General features: G+C 37.3%; 2 protein-coding genes across 3 annotated transcripts; both read left to right on the top strand.

The window, feature by feature from the left end:
- The first annotated feature begins 120 nt into the window (after positions 1–120).
- LOC120340141 (uncharacterized) lies at positions 121–13,862 on the top strand. Of its 2 annotated transcripts, XM_078116289.1 has the most exons (15): positions 121–437; positions 865–952; positions 1,570–1,672; positions 2,392–2,489; positions 2,982–3,039; positions 3,914–3,983; positions 6,032–6,102; positions 6,928–7,045; positions 7,821–7,905; positions 8,275–8,382; positions 10,196–10,334; positions 11,244–11,388; positions 11,837–11,930; positions 12,430–12,494; positions 13,069–13,862. In XM_078116289.1, the coding sequence occupies exons 1-15, from the start codon at positions 403–405 to the stop codon at positions 13,082–13,084; spliced, it is 1,293 nt and encodes a 430-aa protein (XP_077972415.1). In that variant the 5' UTR covers positions 121–402; the 3' UTR covers positions 13,085–13,862. The 2 variants fall into 2 exon arrangements, with proteins under 2 accessions (XP_077972415.1, XP_077972416.1); XM_078116290.1 differs by lacking the exons at positions 3,914–3,983; positions 6,032–6,102.
- Positions 13,863–15,593: 1,731 nt separating this feature from the next.
- On the top strand, positions 15,594–24,331 carry LOC144427213 (uncharacterized). The gene is made up of 6 exons (XM_078116064.1): positions 15,594–15,747; positions 18,177–18,250; positions 18,552–18,567; positions 19,642–19,980; positions 20,731–20,942; positions 24,122–24,331. The coding sequence occupies exons 1-6, from the start codon at positions 15,699–15,701 to the stop codon at positions 24,329–24,331; spliced, it is 900 nt and encodes a 299-aa protein (XP_077972190.1). The 5' UTR covers positions 15,594–15,698.
- Positions 24,332–26,189: the final 1,858 nt, after the last annotated feature.

Raw genomic sequence — 26,189 nt, 5'->3', positions numbered from 1 at the left:
TCCAACACTGTCTATTCCTTTCTCTCTTCTGACACCTAGTGATAAATGCGAGATTCACGGAACCACATCCACACTTACAGCAATATCGACGTTTATTTTGGCGCGACGTTGTCTGCGCATTTCAGCCTTTCGTAGTCGGGATCGAGCACCTGCTGGGATTTCTGTTTCATATCAGTAACCCATGATTACTGAAGTTAATATTTATATAATGTAATTCAATCTAACTGAGATGTTATAGAAAACTGAAACATCAAATTAGTATTACCAGGCAAGTTGTGTTTAACAGCTGTTTGGCGCCGCCGAGCATCGATCCAGTACCGTACTACCTGTACAATACCGTCAAGTGGAGATAAATTAGGAACTCGTTACCGTACCGTATCCTGGTGTCGCTAGGATTTAGAAATGTCGACAGAGGAAATGCACAGGTGCAAACAAAGGTAAGCCGTTCTACTTTTATCTAACCACTTGTACACTCCGAGATAGACCTATAACGTGTAAAGGTAAAGATCATAATAATTCCAGATCTTAGTTTTAGTTAAATATTATAAATAATTCAAAATATGGAGGTGGAGATTGAATGATTTGGTCTGTCGCATCTTGGCTAACTTAATTGATATAGGTCCAAGTACCCTAAGTTATATATCCTAATTGAAAAAACAGGAAATTGATATAGATGTCTTCTGATTTGACCAGTTTGGTACTGTAACTTTGGCTAGTTTTACTGGTCATTGGAAAGTCACTTACCTCTATGGCGTTGTATAGCTTGCTTTGTAGTTTTCAGTAGAAGCATTTTGTTTGTGCTGTTGCGGGAAAAATATGAAAATTGTATGCCCTTTGTTTACCTCTTTCTATATGTTATTGCAGGAAACAATATAAATTGATGCTTCTTAGTCTTGAAGATTTAATGAAAATTTTGCCATCAGCTACTGACAAGGATAAACCAAGAACGAAGGTATTTTTTGAATCATATAACACAAGTCAATGATGAGTTGGCGAAAATTTTCATGAATAATTTGCCATTCACTTTGTCAAACAAGTTGCAGACCTCATTCTGTAGGGCCGAATGTAGGATATACAAGACCGAATTGTCTCCAGGTCTTTGACTTTGATCCTTCAAATTTTGTGTATGATTTACAATATGTTTTCCAGTACATGCCATTCACATTAACAAACAAGTAGTTCAGTAGTTTGACAAAATAAAAGAGTTAGCCCAAAGGAAATTCAAAAGTGATGCAGCGACCTCTGGCTATAGTTCTTGCTTGAGGTTCTCACACTATAATGAGTAGATTTCACGCTACAGTAACACTACAGTAACACACAAACGTTTTGGTCAGTGAATTTTTTTTGACCATTCCCAGTTATTCCCTCCCTCCCCCCCTGGTGAATGCATTGATAAAGATGAAAAAGCCTCATAAACAAAATACTTTTATCCGTAAGTGGGAGTTTAGAGGGTACTGGAAAAAGTCCAATATCTTATACGAAATTATCTTTGGGATATTCCCCATTTAAGAATTATCTTTGTCTTTATTGCTTTAACTTCTGTTTAATCTATTGCAAATTATTTTCCAGCAAACTCTTCTTTCAGAAGCAAATCAATACATACACTACCTCCAACTTTGTATTCATCAACTCGGTAAAGAAACTGGATATTGTGACAGTAAGATACTGGAAGGTAAGGTCAAAAAATTTATTAGCAGTGTCTCAAGTTCAGGCTTAGTGAAATTCAATAATTTAGCTTGAATATAATTCAAAATCAATGTTTCAGTTCAGGGGTGTGCAACCTTAAATACGGGAAGGGGCCAGATGCAAATAACTGAGTGAAACCTCAGGCCACACCTTTATTTGGACTTTCTAGTAGTTGCAGGCACAAAAATTGATAATATGAGTTGTTCACTTATAGGCTTTGCAGGCTTATGTACCAGATTGAATCAAATTAAAAACTCATTTTGAGAGCTGCAAACCATTCAAATTGGCACTTCTCCGCGCGCCGAACAATTTTTCCTTGTGGGCTGCAGGGCACACACCCTTGGTTTAGCTTAAAACCTTGGGTGTTGCCGATACAGTGATGGCCCAAATTAGATTATTTTTATAATGTTTTTTTTTTGATGTTTTAGCTGAAAAATCTCAAGGAATTTGTTGAGATTGCGTTAAAATTAGTTAAATTTAGTTCTGGCACGAGACTTATGTTTTTCCAATTTTGCTTGGAAATAAAATTCTGTTCTCAAAATGAATAAAAAAGCTTTTTACCTCTCCCTTACATGGACCGCCAGTCTAGGTGGACAAAATTTTCGGCCCCTGGCTCTGCGACAAGTCATCGCGGATATTATAGTCTATCAAATATCCAACTATTATTTATTAAGTAACAGAATATTTTCTATGGTTTGCTATCAGTCCTCCACTGGGATTCACCATGTGAAAAACCTTGCAAATGTTTGGATTCTCTTGGTCTTGGATCACAGCAGACTGTGCCAACATGCATGGAAAATCGAGTATGTATCTTTAAAAAGTTATCTGTTGTTTTTTTGGTTTACATTTCCTGTTACTTTTTTTAGCAAAGCTACTTGCCCATATATGTTTTTTCGGCACTCCGGAAGTATGTGCACCAAGTTGGCACACAATCTGAACATAGTATGTGTACCAGATTATCCGCCATCTTGGTGCACATACTTCGAGAGCACCATTTTTTTTTCTATATATGCGTTTCCATATTTTCACTCTGAACAAAGCTCTGTATAAGCATTTGCTGTCAATATGAAGGCTTTTCAAAAGATTAGAATATTTCTATAGTTCAGGTTTGCTTACCAGAATTATTGCATTTTTATGACATTGGATAGGGTTTGTGTCCAAGATATTTTGCTGGAACCATCATAGCGATCATGATTTGCTCAACTAATTTATGTAATAAACTCTTATGTCGAGATAAACTGTATACACTGCAAGTATAAATGCTCTGCTTCATTATAAAATCATATTTTTTGCAGTCTGACGTTCCACCAGAGCAAGATGCCACTGTTCGAAGATCTGGAGGTCTTCGAAGAAGTGAGTTGTAGATTTTGAATGTTGTTTTATGTTATTTTTTTATCAGGTGCTTTGTCGGTACTTTGGTAGAGAGTGTACCAGCTTTGGGTTAGACCATTATTTTATTCTGATTTTCCTTATTTTAGTTCTATTACGAGTTCAGGCCTGTCTGTGTTAGCCCATTGAATATACCCCCTGCCCATAGGTTTCAGTCCCTTCACACAAATTGATGTAAAGTGGGCAAACCAAATTAGTTACCTCCATATTGGTACACACACTTCCGGAGTACCAAAAAGGCTAGTAGTCACTGATGCATTGGGAGCTAATAGGCTTGAAAACCAGGATATTCAGTTCAGGAAGGGGCTCTCTTATGTTTATATACTGGGAAAGAAGAGCTGTTTTCAACAGTCTAGTAAAGAACGCTTGGATATACCATAAAGTACAGGAAACTTCATATAGGTCGCAAGGATAACGGGTGCATAACTAAGTACAAGATCCCTCCATCTTTGAAGTTTCTGTTTGTATATAAATTTTAGTAACACGGTACAAATATTGGACTGGTAACCGGACAACTTTGGTTCGCCACATGATTAGGTCTTCCTATCGACTTCCACTCCTCTGGGATAAAACGAAAATCCCATCTTAACTACTATCTGGGAGCGGCGATCCAATTAGACCGTCGTATCAGCTTTCCTCTATAAGAGGAGAACCATACAACCGTAAATTTGATTATCTTAGAGTTCGGAACTGGAGACCTTGCCCAAACTCTCCACAACCTGGTATCTGAGTCAAAAAATTTTCAAGCAAAAAACCGTGAATAGTCAATTGTAAATTTTCACAGCTCTGGCTCCAACGCTGAGTCTATTTCATCTTCATGCTAACAATTGTCTTTCAGTTGCTCCAGGGACAAGTGGACAACAGTTACAGAACAGAAGTTCAACTCCAAGTAAATTATTCAAAAAGAGGTGAGAAATGATAGCTTAGTGCAGGGTGGTCCAAGGTTGTCAGCTCCGCAGCCAACAAAGTTATTTTTGCATAGCTCGCGGGCCACAATAGTGCCAAGAATAAGAAACCAGTGCAATACAAAACAAACACTTTTATTGTGCAAACACATAGTTATCAGACATAGCCATCCAAGGCTAATAGAATTCGCATTAGATTTTTAGTTTTCTATTGTTAGCATATATTCCCGACCAAAAAGGTAGAAAAGCCAGATAATAATTTAGACGGCCGAGCACATCATTCAACTTCGCTAGTTGCCTCAACTAGCCATAACACTAGTCAATTCAGTGACATTAGTGATGTAACAATATGTAAAAAGATTTTTCTGAATAGTTTTATTACAAAACAACACGAAATGCATTTTTTTGATTACTCTCCGAATGTGACGCGGGCCACAGATAATGAAGCAGCGGGCCACATGCGGGCCAGAGTTTGGACCACCCTGGCTTAGTGGTTAGTTAGCATATAAGCTTGACCATGTAGCCCTCGTGAGTTGGAGATCTTGAATGTAACAGTAAGTCCCAGTCGGTAAGACCTATATTCTACCTAAATACTCAGCATAAACCAGCAAGTAAGAAAACAACTATGCCTGTAAAGATTTTAGGTGCAATGCAATAGTGTAGTGGTTCACTACTTCCAATGATATGCGGCCTCCTTTTCGGAAACCCTAACTCAGGCCTGCACAACTCAAATTACAACGAGGGCCGCAAGCATAAATCTGAAAGCCCGGCGGGCCGCAAACTTTGCTACATACATATTTCACAAGATGAGTTCACAAGTTTGCTAATATACACTAATGGGTGTGAGATTGTATACCGATATTGTTTCAAGCGTGATTCAGTCCGAATACTGAGATATCTTAAATCAGGGTTTTCCAAATTGGGGGGGCGAGGGGTTGAGCGACGAATTTTAGGGGTCGCAAAGGGCACACCAATTTCACACAAAGTTCGATATTTATTGAAACTAGTGCAAAACATAAATCTCACGATTTCGATTATGATCAAAGTAGCGGTGCGCTTGCGTAACAATGCCGCCTTTGATTGTTAGACCCGAGAAGTGGTGTGGTTCCAAATCACCCGCGGGCCGTACAGAAGTATCTAGCGCAGGGGTGGCCAACCTATGGCGCATGCGCCAAACGTGGCGCATTGCATGATTAGAAGTGGCGCATTGCATCTTTAACCCTTTTCATGCCAAAATTGTTAATTGCACCTGGCTTCTCAACGCCAAGCCGTTTTTTTGCGATTTACATGGTGACTTTTGATTGTACCTAAAATCTATTCTCCTTACTCCACGTCGCCCACTTACGGCTTGTTGGAATTAGAAACAACAGGCGATTATCGACGTTAGCTTTTGGACGGACTTTGTGACATTCATTCTAGACTTTTAGCAAAAATTAGTAAAATTTACTATTTTTCCCTACTGAAGTAAAAAGTTCAGAACTTCTGGAAAAATAGAAAATCGTCATTTATCAGCTTGAAACATGGATTTTCCATTGCCCAGACTTCCCAAATATCTCCCAAAAACCATTGAACAACCAGTTGAATTGCTCAAGCCTAAAATTTATTAGCCTAATTTATTATAAATCAACCCACAACATGCTGAAAATGACCCCTAAATACCACCTTTTTCATCCAAACTTCAAATGACCGTTGTCAACAAAAGCGAAGCGTAAAATACGTGTGTATATATGTGTGTGTATTATAAATTTATATAATTTCAACAAGAAGCGGACATTAGGCGTGGGAATACAAGAGATTTACGGCGCATCTGAAACATTATGTTTAAAACGGGGCGCATGGTATGTGAAAGGTTGGCCACCCCTGATCTAGCGGGTCGTTTGTTGTGCCCTGCCCTAATTACTTGACCCCTCCTTTTTTTTTCTTCTATAAAAATACTTGGATTTGCTTTTTAGGCATTTTCATTGGGTATTTTTTTAAATGAATCATAAAAAGTCGAAACTCTTACTTCACAGCATGGTCCCTAGTCAGCATGACTCTTCGTTATTTTACAGGAAATCACAAATGCCTAAGACTAGAAGTGAATCAAATGTTTCTTCCTACATTCTGGAAACAGAATCTTCAGGTACGATGGTTAAGCTGTCGTGAAGGTTTAATGACATCAGGTTTTCTCAGTTCTCAGCCTTCAGTTTGATAAGTAACTGTAACAAATTGGGTAGGCATGCTGAATTAAAGAGATTCTGACAATGGAAAGGTAGTTTCTTTTGAGGCTTCAGAAGTGTGTGTACCAATATGGATGTAACTAATTTTGTTCGCCTATTTTATATCAAGTTGTGTAAAGGGACTGAAACCTATGGACATGGGGTATATTCACTTGGCTAGCACAGACAGTCCCTGAACTCGTTATTGAACTAAAGAAAGGAAAATTGGAATAAAATTATGGCCTAAACCTAACCTGGTACACATACTACGGGACTACCATTTCTTAGGGGTCGGTTGACCTTGCAGTCTTGCCAACCCTGTTCCCATTATATTTATGATTGTTTTTCCTTTTTACTGCAATGTGTACCTTGATGAGATTTGGAAATAAATCATTACTTCTCGCTTTCACCCACTAATAGAGAAATGCTTGGATCAGGGCCTTGTTCAAAGCAAAGAGGGATGTATCAAATATTCAACCAATTTGAATCCTCCATTTTTTGTCTAATTTCTGTACAAGGCTCCCTGCCGACATCACTCAGATCGAATTTACGGTACATAGTCATCCCGGTGGAGAGCTGATGAAACAGCTTAATCATAATATGGCGAATCACGACATCTAGCTCGTTGCCAGTCCATGTCGGGTATGGGACTAGTTAACCAGTTATTTGTTTTCAGAAGAATGGGCTTGATGGTGGAGAAAAAACATTTATTGCTCAGTTGATTTTATACTTTTTATTTGTAAACTCAGATTGTCCTTGGAAATTCAGTCCAATTCGACCTCTGAAGCGATTGAAGCGGAACATTGAAAATAATTTGGACAAGTCAAGTGATGATGAACAACTATCAACTCCTAAGAATAATTCAAGGTAAGATTTTTTATGGATTTGATATAGTTCAATGTGTAACAATTGTGTCTCCAGTATGAAAATATGTGTGTTTATCGTTTGTGAACCACGCTGGCCTTTATGTGTTGCCTGTAAATGAGCAAGAGGAGAGGAATTACAGGAATGTTATTTCGAATTCGGTTCAGTATTACTGATATTGTTCAGTTATTACTTATCGATCTTGATCGGTAAGTATGTTGATAGGTATTTGTATGTCTGTTTGTCTGTGTGTTAGATGCACGCGATATCTCACGAAAGTGAGGTTCAATCTGCTCCAAATTTTGCATGTTCATTCATCTTAGCTCGGATCAGAAGCCTATTGATTTTGGATGGATTATGTCGTATAATTGGCGAGGTATTAATTAATTAGTGATGGGACACACGGTGTCACTATGGAGTAAGACCACTGTTTTGGGGGATCCCCTAACCTTCCTCTACCCCGGAATAAATATGTAAATCCTATCCTATTGTTTAGTTCTTTAGCAATATTGAAAAACATTTTTGTATACATCTTAAATTATTTAAACTATGCAAAATCCAGGCTTGTTACTTTAAGATTAGTTACAAGATTAGCTAAGGATCTATTAAAGATTGAATGAACAAAGTAACACCATTTTATGCATAGTTAGGGAGGAATAAAGAGTTACAAAATAGGCAAAGGGAGGCTTTTACTAAAAAAAGGTTGAGAACCATTGCTCTAGTATTTAATATGCTAAGCTGATCTGAGATAATGCCAGTTCTTGAATTATATTTTTAGTGCAAAGATAGTCAGATCTTGGAAGACACCTCGAGAATCAGAGAAAAAGAAAAAGTTAGGAAAGAATACAGAGAGCACAAAAAAGGTTTCAGAATTTAGTATAATTGGGATTTAATTTAATGGCCAATTGTGTTAAAAGATTAAGTCTTTGCGAGGAAAAAAGTTGCTATTCAGGTCCTAGAGGAGCATACAAATACTGAGACAGGAGATTATTTTCTGAGATATTTTGCATCCAACACTTCCTAATTATATCTATTTCAGCTTGTGCTTCAAGATGTAACTGAATGTGGGTCCCTAATTCTCTGGAGTGTTCTACAGTTGGAATTTATAGTGTAAGACATAAAAGTCAAGGGATAAAAATTGGCAATTCTAGAGAGTTTTAGAGTGAGACAAGACACTCAACTTTCCACATTTTCCTAATTGTCCTCTAATAACAATTTTCTGTGTTTTTCAGATTACATCACCACCAGGGGCAGTATGTGATATTATCACACCCCCCAGTAGTTACAAGAGGACGATCATTGAGGATTCACCACAGTCTGTGTCACATAACTGGGCAGATGTAAGTGAAATCATATATTGTATTTGCATATCCAGTAACAGGGTTAGGCAATTGTTTTGGCTGAGTTCCTCACTTTAGTGCATTTTGCCTTTTAAATTTGTTAAAGGTATCACAAATTATTCTTGTAAGTAATATCTCTTATTTTATTTCTAATTGATAGGAAACTATCGAAAGTCATTGCAGTTGTAACTTTTTTTTTTATTGGGGATTTCGCGGGCTGTGCAAAAATTTGCCACGACCCATCCAAGGCCCTCAACTTGCAAGTTGCTCACTATAGAATTAGGGGGTTCTAGCTATGTTTTGTTCAATTGAGGATGTGGTTTCCTGCACGTATCGCTGGGAGAGGAAAGTCGATGAGCTAACCCAGGGGTTTGTCAACCTTTTTTCTGTCAAGTACCCCCCAAGTCACGAAACAATCAACGCGAACCCCCGATAATAGACACCGAACAAAGTTGTGATATACTGATACATTGACTAACAATTTGTTGCAACACCAATTTATTGACCATATGTAACTAAATTAAATCGTCTTGTTGATAGCATTGCCCTTGTCGTCTGCCTAACTAATAAATTCTTAAAATCTCTGCCAAGTTTCAATAAGCGTAATCACTCCAATGCTCGCAGCTTGCTGTCTTTGGAGATTTCACAGTTTGTACACAAAACCTTGAATTTCACATTGTTGGCGTCATAATCACAACAACGCAAGATCATGTAAAATCTGCGTTTCAATTGGCATCTAGTTTCAATGGGCACGCATTTTCCCATGATAATAATAAAGGATATTAAAAAACAGCAACATACAAAAACTTGACTGTCATCCAAGTACTTCTGAAAATCTTCTCGTAACCCCTGGGGGTTCGTGAACCCCAGAGTGAGAACCCCTGAGCTAACCTAATCTTGTGGTGAACCATGATGCTGGGTTACAAATTAGGAAGGACAGTGCGAAGAAGCCAGTAGTTTTTTTTGAAGAAAAAAATAATGAGAATATCGGTCAGAGACCGAAGACTTATCGATAGAAAGTTAGGGGATCCCCCAAAACAGCGCTCTTACTCCATAGTGACACCTTGTGTCCCATCACTAATTAATTAATAACTCGCTAATTATACGACATAATTCGCCCAAAATCAATAGGCTACTGGTCCGAAATATGATGAATGCACATGCAAAATCTGCAGCAGATCCAATCTCACTTTCGTGAGATATCCCGTGCATCTAACAGATAAACAGACAAATACCTATCAACATACTTACCGATTAAAATTCGATAAGTAATGATACGAATTATGTTTATGCCATTACATTTGAGTGAGAGTTTCTATTTTTCTCATTTCTCAGAGAAGATAAGATGATTTGATCATATTGTGAACCACAGCCTCTCATCCGCTTGTTCTTTTAGATCAGGTTCGGTATACAAATAATTAATGAGCTAAATATGGACTTGGGTGGAGGAAAGAAGCTGCATCCGAACAGCGGGTAGGCGAATCACTATGTGGCAGTCAGCAGCATCGCAATCCTGTTGCACATAATAGAGCTTCATAATATTCAAAACTACGAATCCACACATGGTATTCAGCAATTCCGAGGCTAACTCATTCGTAACCCATTTTTATATAAGTCCACATTTCTGACTAGCGATTAAGCAATCTTCTGACGAATCGAATTCGAAATTCCTCTTTTGGATACATACAAACAGATTTGTGTAGGGTAATAGGAGTCCAAGGGCCAGCATTTTCCCGACTATTTTTTATCATATTGTTCTGTGGATACATCTATTTATTTTTATTCAACTGTATTTTTCGAAACAAATAACTAGGTCAGTGTTAGAAGAAGCAGTAGTCCATGGATGCCAAAACCAGACACTGTTTATGAGAGCATAGAAGATTTAGCAGAAGAGATTGTAACACAGTATGAAAAGCAGAATGGACCTGGAGCCACTGAAGATGAGCTTGACGGTATGAAAGTTTAAAAGGGATAGGGTTTTTTCAGATTCTCTCAGTTAATCTAGAGGAGTGCAAAGCTTATTAGATAGCTTAAGCACTTTGTAAACCTCCTCTCCCGGAAGGTACTTGGCAAATTTCCAGTTACATTTCCATTCAGTTACATCATTGGTCGACAAAATTGTAAAACTATGTACTTGCGAGTCAAATATACGCACATTTCTTGAACCAAATTATGGCGCACTTGCACCTCCTATTGCTGTGTTTTTAACGTTAACAGACATTTTCAAATGTAAAAAATCAGAACAAAATTAACCTATAATTACAACTAACTATTAGACGTCAACGACATAAAACTGACACTACTTACTACAAAATAAGCGCTATACAGCAGTACTTGTTACCACATAAACCCGTGTGGAGACAATAATAATTTAGAATTAATTTGAGAGTCTAGTTGTTCGAGGTATGCGAAAAAATAGCGAGCCACATTCGGCTGTCGGCCGCAATTTGCTGAACCCTATTCTGCATGACTGCATTATAAAATGAGCCTCATTCACCTCATGATTCATTTTGGGGGTATTCCATATTTTAAAATAAAGTCCATAAAGTCTTGAAATTTTTCAAAATTGCATACATTGTTTTGGTCCTCACAAATGTATCAAATGAAGTGAAAATACAATTACTGATTGAAAAACAACAAACCTGGTTAATAAGCTGTCTGTAGATCAAATATAATTACAATTACAATCATGACCAAAACGAACAAACTACTATTCCAATTTACAGAGTGTCCACAAAGTCCCTTTACAACTTCAATTTTGTTATGAAGTCAGTTCTCAATATATCTTAATTACCTAATGGTGATTAACATCCACTAACTTTAATTTATTTCCATTAAAAAACTTTTTTCTTTGATTTCAGATCATTTCCTATCCAGTTCTTTTGCGTTAGAAAGTTTCTTGGACTCAACAGATGATGAGAGTCTACCTCTCGACAATTTTCAAATCAAGGATTTGATCCAGAGACAGAGACCCGGAGTGAGGGATGCTCTATTGTGCCAACCCAGGTTTGTTTCTTGTGAAGATATTCCTAACAAAGTTTTTTTGGGGCTCACGAAGTATGCGAACCAAGATGGCGGACATCGGAATGTAATATGTGTACTAGGTTAGGGTTAGGCCATAATTTTAGGTATAAATACTACGGGAGGCTCTTGGCTAGTCTTCGAACTGATAATAGGACTAAAATAAGGAAAATTGGAAAAAAATTATCGCCTAACCCTAACCTGTTACCCATGTTACGTTCCGATGTCCGCCATCTTGGTTCGCATACGTCGGGAGCACCGTTTTTTGGTACTCCAGAAGTATGCGCACCAAGATGTCGCATAACCTGAACCCTAACCTGGTACGCAACCTGAGTTCAGGTTGTGCGCCATCTTGGTGTGCATACTTCAGGAGGTCCATTTTTTTAAAGGTGAAATTTTTAGTAATAAATTAGCTTCTATGATTTTTCTTTAGCTATCCCACTTCATCTACTACAATCAGCTCCACTAAAGCATCAACCGTGACTTCTCCAAACCTGACGCGGCAATGCAGAGCTCAAAATGTGTCGGTAAGTTTGTGGTGATTGAATGAAAGGGGTATGTTTTTATATATATATATATACAGGGTGACCATAAAATTTCTTTACAATTTCGTTATGGAGTCAGTTCTCAATATATCCGAACCAGGTTTGTTGTATTTCATTCAGTAATTATTCAAGTATTTTTACCTCATTTAATACATCTGTGAGGGCCAAAACAATATATGGTAATGATAAATACCATACTTGATCAGGGGTTTATAAACTGGGCCTGAGGCCGAAGCAAACCCGAAATTTCATATTTCTTTGAATTGTCGCTGAGTTTAGTACAGTACAGTATATTTATTTAAAAAAAGTCAGCGCTAGAGAAGCCCGACTCGACTCGAACGTAATGATTGACATTTCAGGCCCGACCCGGCCCTAATTTCAGGTTGGGCTCGGGCTTCAGATGTTAGCTCTACCCCTAGGCTATCGAGCGAATTTTCTGCTTTTTAAAAGCATAACTTATTTCCTATCTTTTTTCTCACAGAATGAATTGTCATCTCCAGAACATCTTCTTGGATTCAGTCCGAGGCTTTTCCTCACAGGAAAAAGGTCAGAGTTCAAATTTTATCTTTTCATGATGCTCAGAAGGGCCCTTGCATTTTCCGATTTGAAGTTTTTAAGATTCTCGAGCAGGGCAAAGTACGGCCTGCTAGGTTATTCAATCTGTCCCGCCTGATGCTCCCACAACCAAACTGAAACCAAATTTTGATGTTTTAGTTAAAAATAGCTCAAGAAATCTGTTGAAATTGCGGTTAAATTTAGTTTTGGCACGAGGCTTATTGTTTTCCACTGTTGCTTTTGTAACACTGTAAACATTGTTGTCACTTACACGGCCCGCCAGTCTAGGTGTGCAAAAATTTTGGCTCCTGATCTGAAAACCGTGCCCCCCCCTGGTCTCGGGGGTCTAAAAACGTGTTTCAAGCCACGAAAAATTGCTATATAGGATATAGAATAATGCTTTTTTACATTTCAAAAGGGGGGTTCCGACCCTCAAAAACCCCCCGTAGATTAAGCGAAGCTATGTTCAGTGTAACTTTGTGAAGTTACCGATAAAAGTGTTACGAGTATAAATTTATTTGGACTTCATATTTTCAATAATGTATTAATTCTAATCTTTCAACAGGTTTGACTGTAGTTGATCCGTTGGACAAGTGTGGTGGAGAAGTGGAAAGTTAAAACACTCTCAAAAATTAGGAAAGTGCGGAATATAATACATATGCTAGCAATTGGGTTTCTGCTGGACTATTTTCTTATCTTCTATTATCTTGTGTTAATGGATCAGTATGTGTATAATGCAAGGATGCTGTAGCAAGAGTGAAGATTACTATTCCAAGTAATTCAAGAGTCACACTAATAATACAGATATATTTCTGTACCAATTCGGAAATTAATTTTAAAGTCTTAAATTAGTATAATGTGTAATCAGAGTTTCACAAGAATGGACGACAAATATAACAAATAGCTTTTTTCACTTTATGTGAATATTACTGTAGCAATAGTGAAGATTGCTATTCTGTGTGATTCATGAGTGCACACTCATTGTTTTGACAAAATGTTATAGAAATACAGGGTGTGCATAAAATCTTGAAATTTTTTGAAATTGCAAAGGAGATTTATCGATACCATATATTGTTTGGCCCTCACAGATGTATTAAATGAAGTGAAAATACTGGAACAATTACCGAATGAAAAACATCAAACCTGGTTGAGATATATTGAGAACTGACTCCATTACAAAATTGAAATGTGAAGGGACTTTGTGGGCACCTTGCATATTGTGCTAGTCTGCAATTAAACCCTTGAATTACATACAATACATAATTGAGACTATGCTTTTCAAATAGCTCATTTGTGAATATACTGTCTGTTATTTTCGATCAAATGTTTTTTGTTCGTTCAAATAAAATATATTCAGGTTTTTGCAAATTTGCATGTGTTTTGGTCATGCCAGAGCGGCTAGGATGTCTGTCGGCTTCATACGGTGGTAATTCCGGCTCCTCAATTCCGATTTAAAACAACATTGCAAGTCATATATGTACCAAACAACAAAAAACAACATTGCAAGTCATATATGTACCAAAGACTGCTTGTATTGTCGATTTGAGTGGATTAAATATTTAGGTTTGGGGTTCTTAACATTTTTTATTATAGATTATATTATGTTCAAAGGGCGCTTCGGAAGTATTTGTACCAAGATGACGCACAACCTGAACAACCCTAACCTGGTACACGTATTATGTTCAGGCTGTGCGCCTGCTTGGTACGAATACTTCGGGAGCACCTGTTCAAGATTGTTTATTAACCAAACAACTGAAGCAAGCAATCGGGTGTATTCAAGAGCTTAGCCAGCCCAATTTTGGTGGAGACAAGTTTTTGTTGTTATACAATGACGTAATACGACGCTTACTCGTGGCTTTTGCTCTGAACAAGTCTAGATAAAAGCGGCCTGGTATCTAACAATGACCTGGTATCTAATAGATTTTCATAACAAACTTTCTCCGCGGTCGAAATTATCCAAAGTATACGAACGCGCATTTTCATCTATCTCGGTTAGTTCATTTGGTGTAAGGATTATTGATAACATAACAAGCCTGGAATAGTCGGTTTTCAGTAAATCGTTAAGAATGGTGTTGGAAAAGGCGTTAGAATTTATGTCTTACTACAAAAGCCGCAAAATTGCATTTGAAAAAAAAAATGTTGTAAATATGGGGCCTATGGGTGTAGTCACGCCAAAATACGAAGGTTCTAATAACATGTCAATCACGCCTACCACGTTTCCTATTGGCTGTACAGATGTACGTATACTAGATGTTGCATGTATAGGCATAGCCCATTTAGGGAAAGGGGGTGTTTGGGGAGAGTGTATCTTCAATATATTGTTGAATATCAGTGGCTACTTTATCTAGCCTTGTTCGGCGCAAAAGGCAAGAAATTTTCAAGGTTTAGGCTGTTGATGGGCGCTAGATTCTTCCAGTCACCCCTTTCCGCCGGTTTTTTCTTGGCATTCGCTGCTGCCTTGGTTTCGTTCACATTCCCGCACTTTTTGGTTGTTTCCTTGATGACTCCAACAGCAACAGTCTGTCGCGGACGTCATTATACAATAAAAATGTATCCTATCGTTTGTATACGCATCATTGTGTTTTCGAAAGTTGCAATTCACATGCGGAAGCGTTTTTAATTGTCTGTGATGTCATACTGTCACACACATCACGTTCGATGACTCGATATAATTATTCCAAATTATTTTTGGCCATATATAAACCATTGATAAAAGGGCACTATCGTAGTATTTGTACCAGGTTAGGGTTAGGCCATAATTTTATTCCGATTTTCCTTATTTTTGTCCTAATATGAGTTCGGGGACTGTCTGTGTTAGCCAAGTGAATATACCCCTTGCCCATATACTTCTGTCCCTTTACACAACTTGATCTAAAGTTGGCGAACAAAATTAGTTACCTCCATATTGGTACACACACTTCGGGATCGCCGAGAAAAGAGAATGTTGGTAACAGTCTTTGTCAAAGAATTACATGGAAATGACATTAATTTTCATAAATTTTTTAACAGTGTGAAATTAGGAAGCGTCGTCATATTTTTTTTTTAATTTTCGCTCAAAATTCCATTCAGGCCACAATATCGTGAATATAGTTTGGATTTAAATTCTTTAAACGAGTTTGTTCAAATAAAGCTCTCAACTAAGAGTGGAAAATTATTGGTAGAACAGATACTCACATCCACTGAAGACGTGCAGCAATGGAAGCATTCAAGCTGTTGTTCATGTTCATTGGATTCGCCACGACAGGTAATTTATTTTAATGTTTTTTTTGCTTGCCACAATGCCCCAGGGATATGACCATCAGAGATGGGCATTTTCGAATACCCGATGGTTTCAGAATCGAACCGAATATTTTTTCGAATCGAATACCTAATATGATATGTAATTGTATACAATATTGGGTATTCCCGTAGTGTGAGTACCTGGCTAGGGCATAATTTTATTCCGATTCTATCTATTTTATTTTATTACAAGTCGGGGACTGTCTGTATTAGCCAAGTAAATATACCCCCTGCCAATAGGCTTCCGTCCCTTTACATAACTTGATGTAAAGTAGGTGAAACTTTTTTCGAATAACCGATGATTTCAAGATCGAACCGAATATTTTTCGAATCAAATCTTGAATACTTGGAAGATATGTAATTGTATATGAAATTTTTATGGTAATAGGTCCTCCAGTACAGTGGCTCCCAAGCTTCTCTTCAAGCGAGTCAAATTTATTACAAAATGAATTTTGTAAAATCTCGCGACGCAATGATATACTCGCATACTGAATGGTAGTCATTTTATGGCCGCAAAATTACATGGCTACTATACAAAACAGTCAATTTACATTTGACAGTCAATTCGACCTTTGGCGGACAAAATAAACAAGATGGCGGCGATTTGAAATTTCCGTGTGAACTGAATCGAACAACTTATTTTCGAGTTGAAATGCCCAGCCCTAATCATCATTTGCCGGTTGCGTTTAGCTGGTATTTTGTAGAATTTTAGCCTCATTCTAAGGTACTTAGTAGGAGCGTTATTGGACACGAACAAGGCCTATATATCGCTTTGGTATTATGTGGTTGTTGTCGCCCGTTTCGTGCAGCCGACTTCTGCAGTGGATAACGAATTTTTTGTGGCGTAAAATATTCAATCCATAGCCAATTCGAGTCTTTAAAATGTCTTACCATATTAATGAAATTTGGTCCGTCGAAACTCGCCGTTGCGTTGACTTACCGTAGAATAAAACATTACTGCTCTATAATACTACGGCAATCTGCGAACATGAAATACGCGAAAACTACCCGATTATAAATACTTTAATAAATTTTGAGACCTTGGGATTTGTCAATTTTGAGCGATTCTTTTAGCACTGACTGCCGCTTAAGCTTATTTTTAAGATATCGCCGTTGGAAAAATCCCAAGATCTGAGTTAAAATTCCGAAGAGTACAATTCGCAATTATGCAAAGTATTCAATTCATGACCGATACGGGCATATTTAAAATGTCTTGCTTTGTTAATTTAATTGGGTTCAATGTAACCTGCTGTTGTTTCGACTAAAATTATAAAAGCATTACTACTATAGAATGCCGCGGCCATGAAAATGTGTGGCAATGTGTCCGATTATATCTTTTTTCGATTCGTATTTTCCGATAAACGATAAAATACCTCGTTTTTCACAACAAATAACAATTCCGTGCGAGAACCAAAAAAAAAATAATAATTATCGTCCTCCCCGCGGAACAAGATTAGCATATGCAACCGCATGCGTTATTAGCGACTTTTACGATTATATAAAAAATTCTAAGAGGTGCGATTGGAACACATCTGGGTGCGCTTTTGCCCGTACAACATCGTTTTGGCTTTCGTGTCTATATATTTGTAAATTGTTTTATAAATCACGGTATCGGATTCTTATCTTCAAAGTCCCAGTAGGTGAGGTCTTATTCTATGGACCTTTCCCCGACCTTTGACCCCCGAAAAATTCTTCCTATACTTTACCATTGCAAAATTTTCGGGGCTATTTTACGAGTGCTTTTGCGAGTTAGCGCCTGTGAAATGGGGTATGTGTTTCAAACCATCATTATGATTCATCGCATACAACAATCTGTTTTTTAAAAGTACCGGTGAAGAATTTTAGCCTAGTCTATCACAGCTATTTCTTCACTATTTTTTTGTTACTGCAATTAAATTAAAACTCCTAAGAAGACAGAAAGATCATTGAATTATCTGATTTATATTTAAGTTTCCGAAACACAACTGAAAACTAACGAATAGAATTCCAAAACGCGAAAACGAGGTAATGTTTACGAACACGCTTGAAAATTTGTCTGAGTGAAAACAGTGTCTGAGCGGATGCGAAAAGGGAACTTTATTACGTCACTTTTTGCATCTTGCTGATTGGCCAATGTCACGATGTAAACAAGGAAGTCGATGCTCGGGGAAAGGTCCATATATTCCTATTTTCCAATTCCTAGAGTCGGAGTGATTTATTCTAGATTCAGAGACCAAAGTCGATTTTTTTTTTCAATCCAACAATACGGTTAATAAAAGTTTCGCAACAATTTCTTTTCGGTGGTAAAAGTTGTGCATCATGTATGACGCAATACCGCCTAATATACAATGTAAAAATTTTAGTTTGTTATCCTTGATCAGCAAATTGCTAACCATAATTCCTTCTACTTCCCAGTCAACATTTCTGTGAGAGTTCAATTCAAAGGCAGTGCAGTGATGACGTCATACCGGAAGGAGAAAACGATCACGGTGAGTAATTGTGCATACAATGCTTATTTTGATATCTATTAACTAGGGCTGAGAATTTCAGAGAAAACACTTTAATCGTCAACCGGGTAAAATTAATCGGTTAACCGCAGCGTGACGTTTGACGTAATAATTTATAGTTTTAGATTGTTACGTCACAATAGTTACAGAGCAATTTCGCATGATGTTATCCCGGTATCGCTCAAAATTATTCAAAAATATTCTTACGATTAACCGGTTAACCATCCCCAGTCCTACTATTAACCCTTTTGAAGCTGACTCAATTTTATTGTTTCATTTTTAGGCAGAGAATGAGGAAGGTGAGTTATGGGTTGAATTATTACGTTATTCTCGTGACATGACACCGTAATTTTCAGAAAACAAAGTACAGTCTACAGCAATGGTTCTCAAACTTTTCAAGCCGCGCCCCTTTTTGGAATTTGCCAAGTCTTGCGCCCCACCTCAAAAAGAACCAGCTAACAATAAGTTACAAATAACAGATAGTAGTTTTATTCAAAAAACATGCTTGAAAATACGTGGATGGAAGGTAAATATCCAAAATAAAGCGGGCAAGATCAAATCTAAAATTATATATATTTTTATTTTAATGAGCTTCACGCCTCCTTAAAAAATTGTCTACGCGCGCCTTGTGGGGCGCGTCTCCCCGTTCGAGAAACACTGGTCTACAGAGTTTGAAGTCAGATATTCAGAATACAATCACTCTGAGGCCCTTTAGAGATAAGGGCAACATTGTGACACATATATGGGATGTGGAGTTCGAAACCCTTTTTATACTAGAGTCGAATTTTTCAAATAAAACGCAACATGACGTCATGTGAGCGGAAAACTTCTGTCTTCTGATTTTTATCGTCTAAGACAGGGATATGCAACCTTTAATACAGGAGGGCCAGATACAAATACCTGGGTGAAACCACCGGTCGCACCTTTATTTAACATAGGCTTTCTAGTCTAGTTGGAGGTACAAATATGTTGGTTATTGACCTTATGACATGCGTTGTTTGCTTCGCACAAGCTAGCTGTTGGGGCATTATAAGTAACGTCATAGGCATAGATGATAAATTTGACTCAGGCTTTACAACCCGAAGGGATTGGAATTACTCGCACATACCAGATTGAACTAAATTAAAAACTCGTTTCGTGGTCCGCACACCATTCAAAATTGGCACTTCTCCACGGGCCGCATAATGTTTCCTTGTCACCCTCAATCTAAGAGGTGGAGGGTTGAGATTTTCGTGTTTGAAAACTCAAATTTTAATTATGAAGTTGTAGTTAATTAATGAATTGTTATGAATGAGTGGTTGTGTGTCGAGCCTGACATACCAAACAGAAAAGTAGAAATTGAGAATACCGCTTATAATTTTTGTTTTGTGCAGAATTGAGAGAAAAATTGACTAAAACCCTGGAAAACGCGTTGCTGGATAAACAGATTGATGAAGTCGTCATAACAACCGAAGTTTACCATGGCAACAAAGTTTATTCAACCCAAGTCACCAAGTTCGACGCAAGAACTCCATATGTGCTGGATGACACAACTTTCGTTACCACCACTAAAGGTAACGACAACAGTAAAGCCGTTACGTCCTCTACAACAAGAAGCACCAAAGAAGATCATGACGTCACAACAACAATTGTGCTTGAAAACGTGTTCACAACTCGGTCAATCACTTCCATTGCCTCCACTAGATCGTTCCAAGAGTCGACTGCGACTACAGGTTAGCAGGGGTGGGCAAGGTTTTCGGAAAAGCGGCCCAAATTGTTTTTTTTTGCCCACCGATATTGGCGGGCCATGTAGGTGTGAAGTAAAAAGTAACATTTTATGAACAATATTTACAGTGTTACAAAAGCAAAAGTGGAAAACAAAAAGTTTCCTGCCAAAACTAAATTTAATTCCAATCTTAACACATTCTTTGAACTATTTTTCAGCTAAAACGTCGAAATTCAGTTTTAGTTCGGTTGTGGCAGCATCAGGCGGGCCAGCTTGACTTACCCAACCAGCCGGATTTGGCCCGCGGGCCGTACTTTGCCCATGTCTGGGTAGGACTAAGATTTTTGTAATTATTCCGAATAAGAGGGAAGATTTGTAGATTGTTTGGCCGAGATAATGACGTCCCTATTACATGTCAAGCATGAGATACTCAGTCAATATGTTTTAATGAATTGGTATTTGTGCTGTTTACACATTTCAAGTTCAACTCCTATGTCCATCACCTCACCCACTGTGTCATATATTCGGATGTAATACCGAAGCGGGAAGATTTCGATCCTTGCAAATATAGTAGCTCCTTACACTCCCCTAAAATTTTAAACAAATAGTTTTATCGCTAATAGCAAAATATTTACCACTCTCTAAAATACTGGCTCCTTACCGAGCAGTGGGAGCTCGTACACAGTCTTGTAAACCTAAGTATTTGTGTTCTGAATGTATTTCTTCGAATCCTGCAGAATGTAATTTTTGTTTTCAGAAAACTGCGGTCTCATTTACAAGTCGAAGTGCTTCTGGGCAATCGTTTATGACACGAAAAACGTCACATTAAGCGTTGCTAAATCTCTTTGCGAAAACAAGCTGGCCAATATCTATGACGTCAAACACTTCAACTTGTTGCAAGATTATTTACGAACAATGATACCTAATGAATGGCCAGTGATCGAAGTTCATACGGGAATGATTAACGAGGTGAATTGGCCTGAATGGCTTTGATTATGTTGCATCACGTGTACTCATATGTAAAAATTACATTCAAATTGAGCAGAGGTTCCTAAACCAGGGGTCGCGACCCCAAATTGGGTCGGAGTGATAAGTAGGTGGGGTTGCAAACAGGTCATGGGGTCGGTGGGGTATGGTGGAGGATGAATGTATAAAACATCTAAGATTTGATAAATCATGTTAAATTTAGCAGCTTATACCATGGCTTACTGTAAAACAGGCCCATAGGCGTCGCTCTATGCTTATGCTATAGAAAATGTAGGTGCTTATTGCGACATCACAGTTTGGTTTTAGCTTATTTCACTTAATATCACCACATGACCAAACTCAAAAGTCCAGTGAAAGAAGCTCCAAAGTGTCATGAAAAATATATATATTGACTTGGGGTCGCACTGGACACTTGAACGTTGTTATTGGGGTCGTTATAAAAAAAGCTTGGGAACCCCTGAAATTGAGCATACTTTATAACAAGGGTGTGCAACCTGCGGCCCGCGGGCCGAACGCGGCCATTGGGGAAAAATTGTGCGGCCCGCGAAACGAGTTTTGAATTTAGTTCAATCTGGTACGTGCGAGTAATTTCAATCCCATAGCGTATACCGAGTCAAAATCATCATCTATGACGTTGCAATGTCCTAACAGCTAGCTTCTGCAAACCGAACAACGCATGTCATAAGATCAAAAACCAAAATTATTGTGCCTACAACCACTAGAACGCCTATGTTAAATAAAGGTGCGGCCCGCGATTATTGCCAGTTGTTTGTATCTGGCTTAGGATTAGTTCGAATACCTATAATTTTTACTATCCGGATAACGGATATATCCGGGTATTCCGTGTTTTAAATATCCGGTCACCCGGATAGTTACTGCTAATTTTAGAGAACCGATTTCACAAGATTTTTGCGGTGAATTGATCAAAAACCACCGCTTAGTCTCGTATAATAATGATTGCGCATTTTGATGTTGCATGTTTCTATAAATAAAAATTTAAGCCCTGTAATCGTACCGATGTTCAGCGGAATAATAAAATGAAACCTTTTAAAAGAAATACTGTGTCCTAATTGTCTTTTCCCGACTGCTAAGTTATTTTCTCCTATTCAAATCATATGTAAAGATTTATATTATTTCTTACTTCATTGTTAAATTTTTTGGAAGTTTCTTTTTGTGTCTAGAGCCTCTTTTCTTTAAATTTTGACTCGTACTAAATTTTAGTATCGCAGACTCACGATGACCATTTCTGATCCTTCGCAACTTCCTATCAATTGCAATGAAATTTATTATTGTCATGTATAGTATTTTGTGTTCTATATTATTTTGTGATTTATTGCACGACGAAATAAACTTTGTACACATATACCGTAAGAGCATACATATAAATGAAATTATGAACACAAAAAATCATGCATTTCGAACATTTTATTTCGGTGAGAAAAGTATCCAAAAAAATAGAATACAGGAGGGACAAAGTCCGTGAAAGTGTATAGGAAATATTAGTAATTTGAACAAAATTTTTAATAACAAAGAAAATTGATGATTTTGAAAAAACCGAACTAGTCAGAAATTTCTTCTAATTTGAAAACTTCACTTATTTAAAATTCCACTGTAAATATTCTCACGTTTGTACTAATTAGGCCACAACTTCAAATCTATTTCCATTCGAATACCTTTTAAACTAAATTAGCAGAGCCAAAACAATGCTGCACCATTTTTTGAACAACTATCACCCTAGGTGAGCAAATGAAAAACATGACACCATACAAAGACTGTCAAATTAAACTTTGCTGAAAAATTATAGACCAGCTTGCAAGTTATTTTGGTGAAGTTCCATGAAAACCATAAATGTAATAACAGCCCTTCCCCCTCTTATTAAAATGTTCGAAAACGTCACTAATAAAGCCGGTCGAATTTTACAGGCTAATTTTGTTATCATCGCCGATCGTTTTCTTCCGCGTCGCGTGATTATTTGGGGAATTAACATCGGCATTATGCCAGTTTTAATTTAATTAGAAGTTACATTCCGCGAAAAGTTAAGCTTGTTGCAAATTCAGTAAATGCGATTATTACGAAATTTTGACGATTCAACAGCGCCTAGGATAGCGTTTTGTTTTATCTATCACTGGCTCATAAATCAAGAGTCGTGGTATTTTCGTTAGCAGTTACTTGCTTATTTTCAGTCAAAAATGTGTGTTTCAGTTCTACTCTCTTAACAATAGATAAATACGACGATAGACGATAGATAACGGCGATTTCAGTTCCGGGCGAAATAAAATAATTATCGGCGTTATATACCGACGAGACCGCACCAGACTTTTCTCCCGAATATGTTGATATATAAGCTAATTAATATTTGCATTCATTGTACTAAATAAATTATACTCATTGGAATTGCAATAATAGCTTAAATTTGATAAATTCGCAAGATCGCAAAAATACGAAACTGGATTTATTCGTGCAGCTTACCACGTATTTTCATATCTAGAGTAGAAGTGCTTTTATTTTTACGCAATAAATACGCAATAATCATATTTGTTCAGCGTGTTTTGTAATGTAATAGTGAAGTTTACTTCAGCATTCCATGGATGGCTAAAATATAGGCAGAGTAGTGTGGATATAAGTTGGTATTATATGCTCTGGGAGATGTCAGTCGCCACTCAAAAAAAAATATAAAAATCACTAATGCGCATATACATTATTTATACTGCTCTATTATCCGGTTAACCGTCACAATAATATCCGGTTATCAGATAGCAAAATCCCTCTCCGCTATCCGGACAATCCAACCCTTATCTGGCTTCCCTCCTTTTATCAAAGATTGCACACCCTGAACACTGAATACGACCTTGGCGTCAGGCCGTTATTCGACTTCGCTCCGGAATTGAACAAATTTATTTCGGCCCCACCTCCGATACCAGAAAACATATCAAACTCCTTACTCCAACTTCATTTTCGTGTACAATGACTTCATTCAGCATACTTATCACACGATATTGTCACGCTACATTGAGTTTCATATTGAAAACCAAGTAACATTATTTTGCTCTGTCAGATCCTCATGGTTACTAGTCTCTTTCATATAAATTAAAAAATATATTTTCAAATTGCACATTCATTATTGTTACATTAAAAATATATACTTTATTTTATTTCAACAGATCGGTCATGTTTATTCCACGAATGATCATATTTTGTCTTGGCTGAATGAAGTTTGGTACTGGCTTCCTCAGTATCCGTCTGGTGATCCAACCGGGACAACTGTTACTGTTCTTGTCCACAAAAACCCGGAAGACGCAGATCAAAGGGTGATTCTTAATGTTTCACCTTCCTCTTTATCTGATGGAGCCATCTGTGAAAATGAAAGATAACTCCGTCCATTGAATGATAAACAAAAAAGATGTAAAATAACTCGAATTTAAATCACGTATGTTGCTTAATTTACAGTGTAAATTCGAGTTTACGGTCCAAATTCAAGTAATTTTACACTATTTTGTTTATCAAGCTACAGTCCACAGCTGAACCAGTATATGCAGTACAGATTTCTACTCACAATTAATCCTCCTGAAATGTATCTGATTTTTGTATTTTTGACATATTTCTCGATTTGAATGAAAGTTTTGTTCCTGGAGAAAAAAATTGGGAATTAGAGTTTTTCAAGAAGTTTAAATACTCCAGTAGTTTATATGTGTACCAAGTTAGGGTTAGGCCATAATTTTATTCCGATTCTCTTTGTTTTAGTTCTATTACGAGTTCGGGGACTGTCTGTGTTAGCCAAGTGAATATTCCCTCTGCCCATAGGCTTCTGTCCCTTTACATAACTTGATGTAAAGTAGGCGAACAAAATTAGTCACCTCCATATTGGTACACACACTTCTGGAGCGCCGAAGTTAACACAATTTCAAATATTTGAATTGATTCATAGCTCTGTATTAGCTCCGGGCTGCCAATACGTGACAAGAAAATTTCATTCCTTTTGCATTTCATTTTTCTTGTGTGGGATATATGATTTCTTCTTTATATTTGCTCTGGTATTTTATTTGATGTATGTGTTTATGTAAATTCGTTGTCGGAATAAATTACTTTTTAAGTGGTAAATAGCTAAAAAAAACTTTAATTAATTAATTAATTCCTGCTCCAAACGAACCAGTCGAGAAATATAAAATGTTGCGCTTGTATAACTTCGACAGCAGGGTAAGTCTGTGGAAAACGCTTCTTTAAGATATCAGTGGCTGCTTATACCTGGTTGCTTTGTGTTCACCTATTGCAAATCTGATTCTCCAGAAGGCGCAATCCGACTGTCGGGTCCCAATTTGATAGGTAAAGAACGTATATTTGATATGTTGTTTTGTGGGTAGCCATCTCCTGGAGTATGCGTACCAAGATGACGGACACTGAAACGTAGTATGTGTACCAGGCTAGGGTGAAGCCACAATTTTATTCCAATTTTCCTCATTTTAGTTCTATTATGTGTTCGGGTACTAGCCAAGTGACTTCCGCAGTATTTGTACCTAAAATTATGGCCTAACCCTGACCTGGTACACATACTACGTTTCGGTGTACGCATACTTCGGGAGTACCGTTTCGTAGGGGACAAGATTTCCAGTAGCGCTTCGACTGCCCGAACCCCCAAGTCTTTGTTAAACGAGACAATATAAATGAAACACTTTAACGAGACAATGTTTTATTATCAACTCCAACATACCATCACGGTACAAATCGATAATTAGGTGAATAATGAACAGGCCATGTACTAAATAACCAACGCATGAAAATTTTCTAGTCAGGCGTGAAACTGAGATAAATTATATCAAAACTGCCTAATTCACTCAATAATATTAAGTGAACAAAACAAGTTATGGCGGTTTATCTGTGGGAGATTAAATTAAAACTGGTTTGACTTGAATATTTATTATTAATTTGAAAAACACAACTATATTGTGCTAAGTTTCAGTAAGATCTTACCAAAATAACTAAATTATCCCTATAGTATGGTTCAGTGACAAATATCTGAAGGCTTTTTATTTTAAGATAATTTTAAAACATGAAAATTTTCAATACTTAGAAATTACTAATACTGATATATTTTTTTTAAACCAGTGGTTTTCAGCCTTGATCCGCGGAACTATAGGTATACATATTCTATGTATATCAGTGGTTCTTAAACAGGGGAGCGCGCCCCACAAGAGAGGCGTAGTCAATTTTTCAGGCGGGCGTGAAGCTAATTAA

Source organism: Styela clava, chromosome 9 (assembly GCF_964204865.1).
Source record: "Styela clava chromosome 9, kaStyClav1.hap1.2, whole genome shotgun sequence".
In the NCBI taxonomy this organism is placed as follows: Eukaryota; Metazoa; Chordata; class Ascidiacea; order Stolidobranchia; family Styelidae; genus Styela; species Styela clava.
Note: the sequence above shows the minus strand (reverse complement) of the source record. Positions and strands in the feature narration are given on the sequence as shown.

Excerpts from the sequence above, each read along its gene's own strand:
- LOC144427213 (XM_078116064.1), top strand. The coding sequence starts at position 15,699 with ATGGAAGCATTCAAGCTGTTGTTCATGTTCATTGGATTCGCCACGACA. Across the intron at positions 15,748-18,176 it reads CATTGGATTCGCCACGACAG|TCAACATTTCTGTGAGAGTT; the intron begins GTAATTTATTTT and ends TCTACTTCCCAG. Across the intron at positions 19,981-20,730 it reads AGAGTCGACTGCGACTACAG|AAAACTGCGGTCTCATTTAC; the intron begins GTTAGCAGGGGT and ends TTTTGTTTTCAG.
- LOC120340141 (XM_078116289.1), top strand. The coding sequence starts at position 403 with ATGTCGACAGAGGAAATGCACAGGTGCAAACAAAG. Across the intron at positions 438-864 it reads ATGCACAGGTGCAAACAAAG|GAAACAATATAAATTGATGC; the intron begins GTAAGCCGTTCT and ends ATGTTATTGCAG. Across the intron at positions 7,046-7,820 it reads ACTCCTAAGAATAATTCAAG|TGCAAAGATAGTCAGATCTT; the intron begins GTAAGATTTTTT and ends TTATATTTTTAG.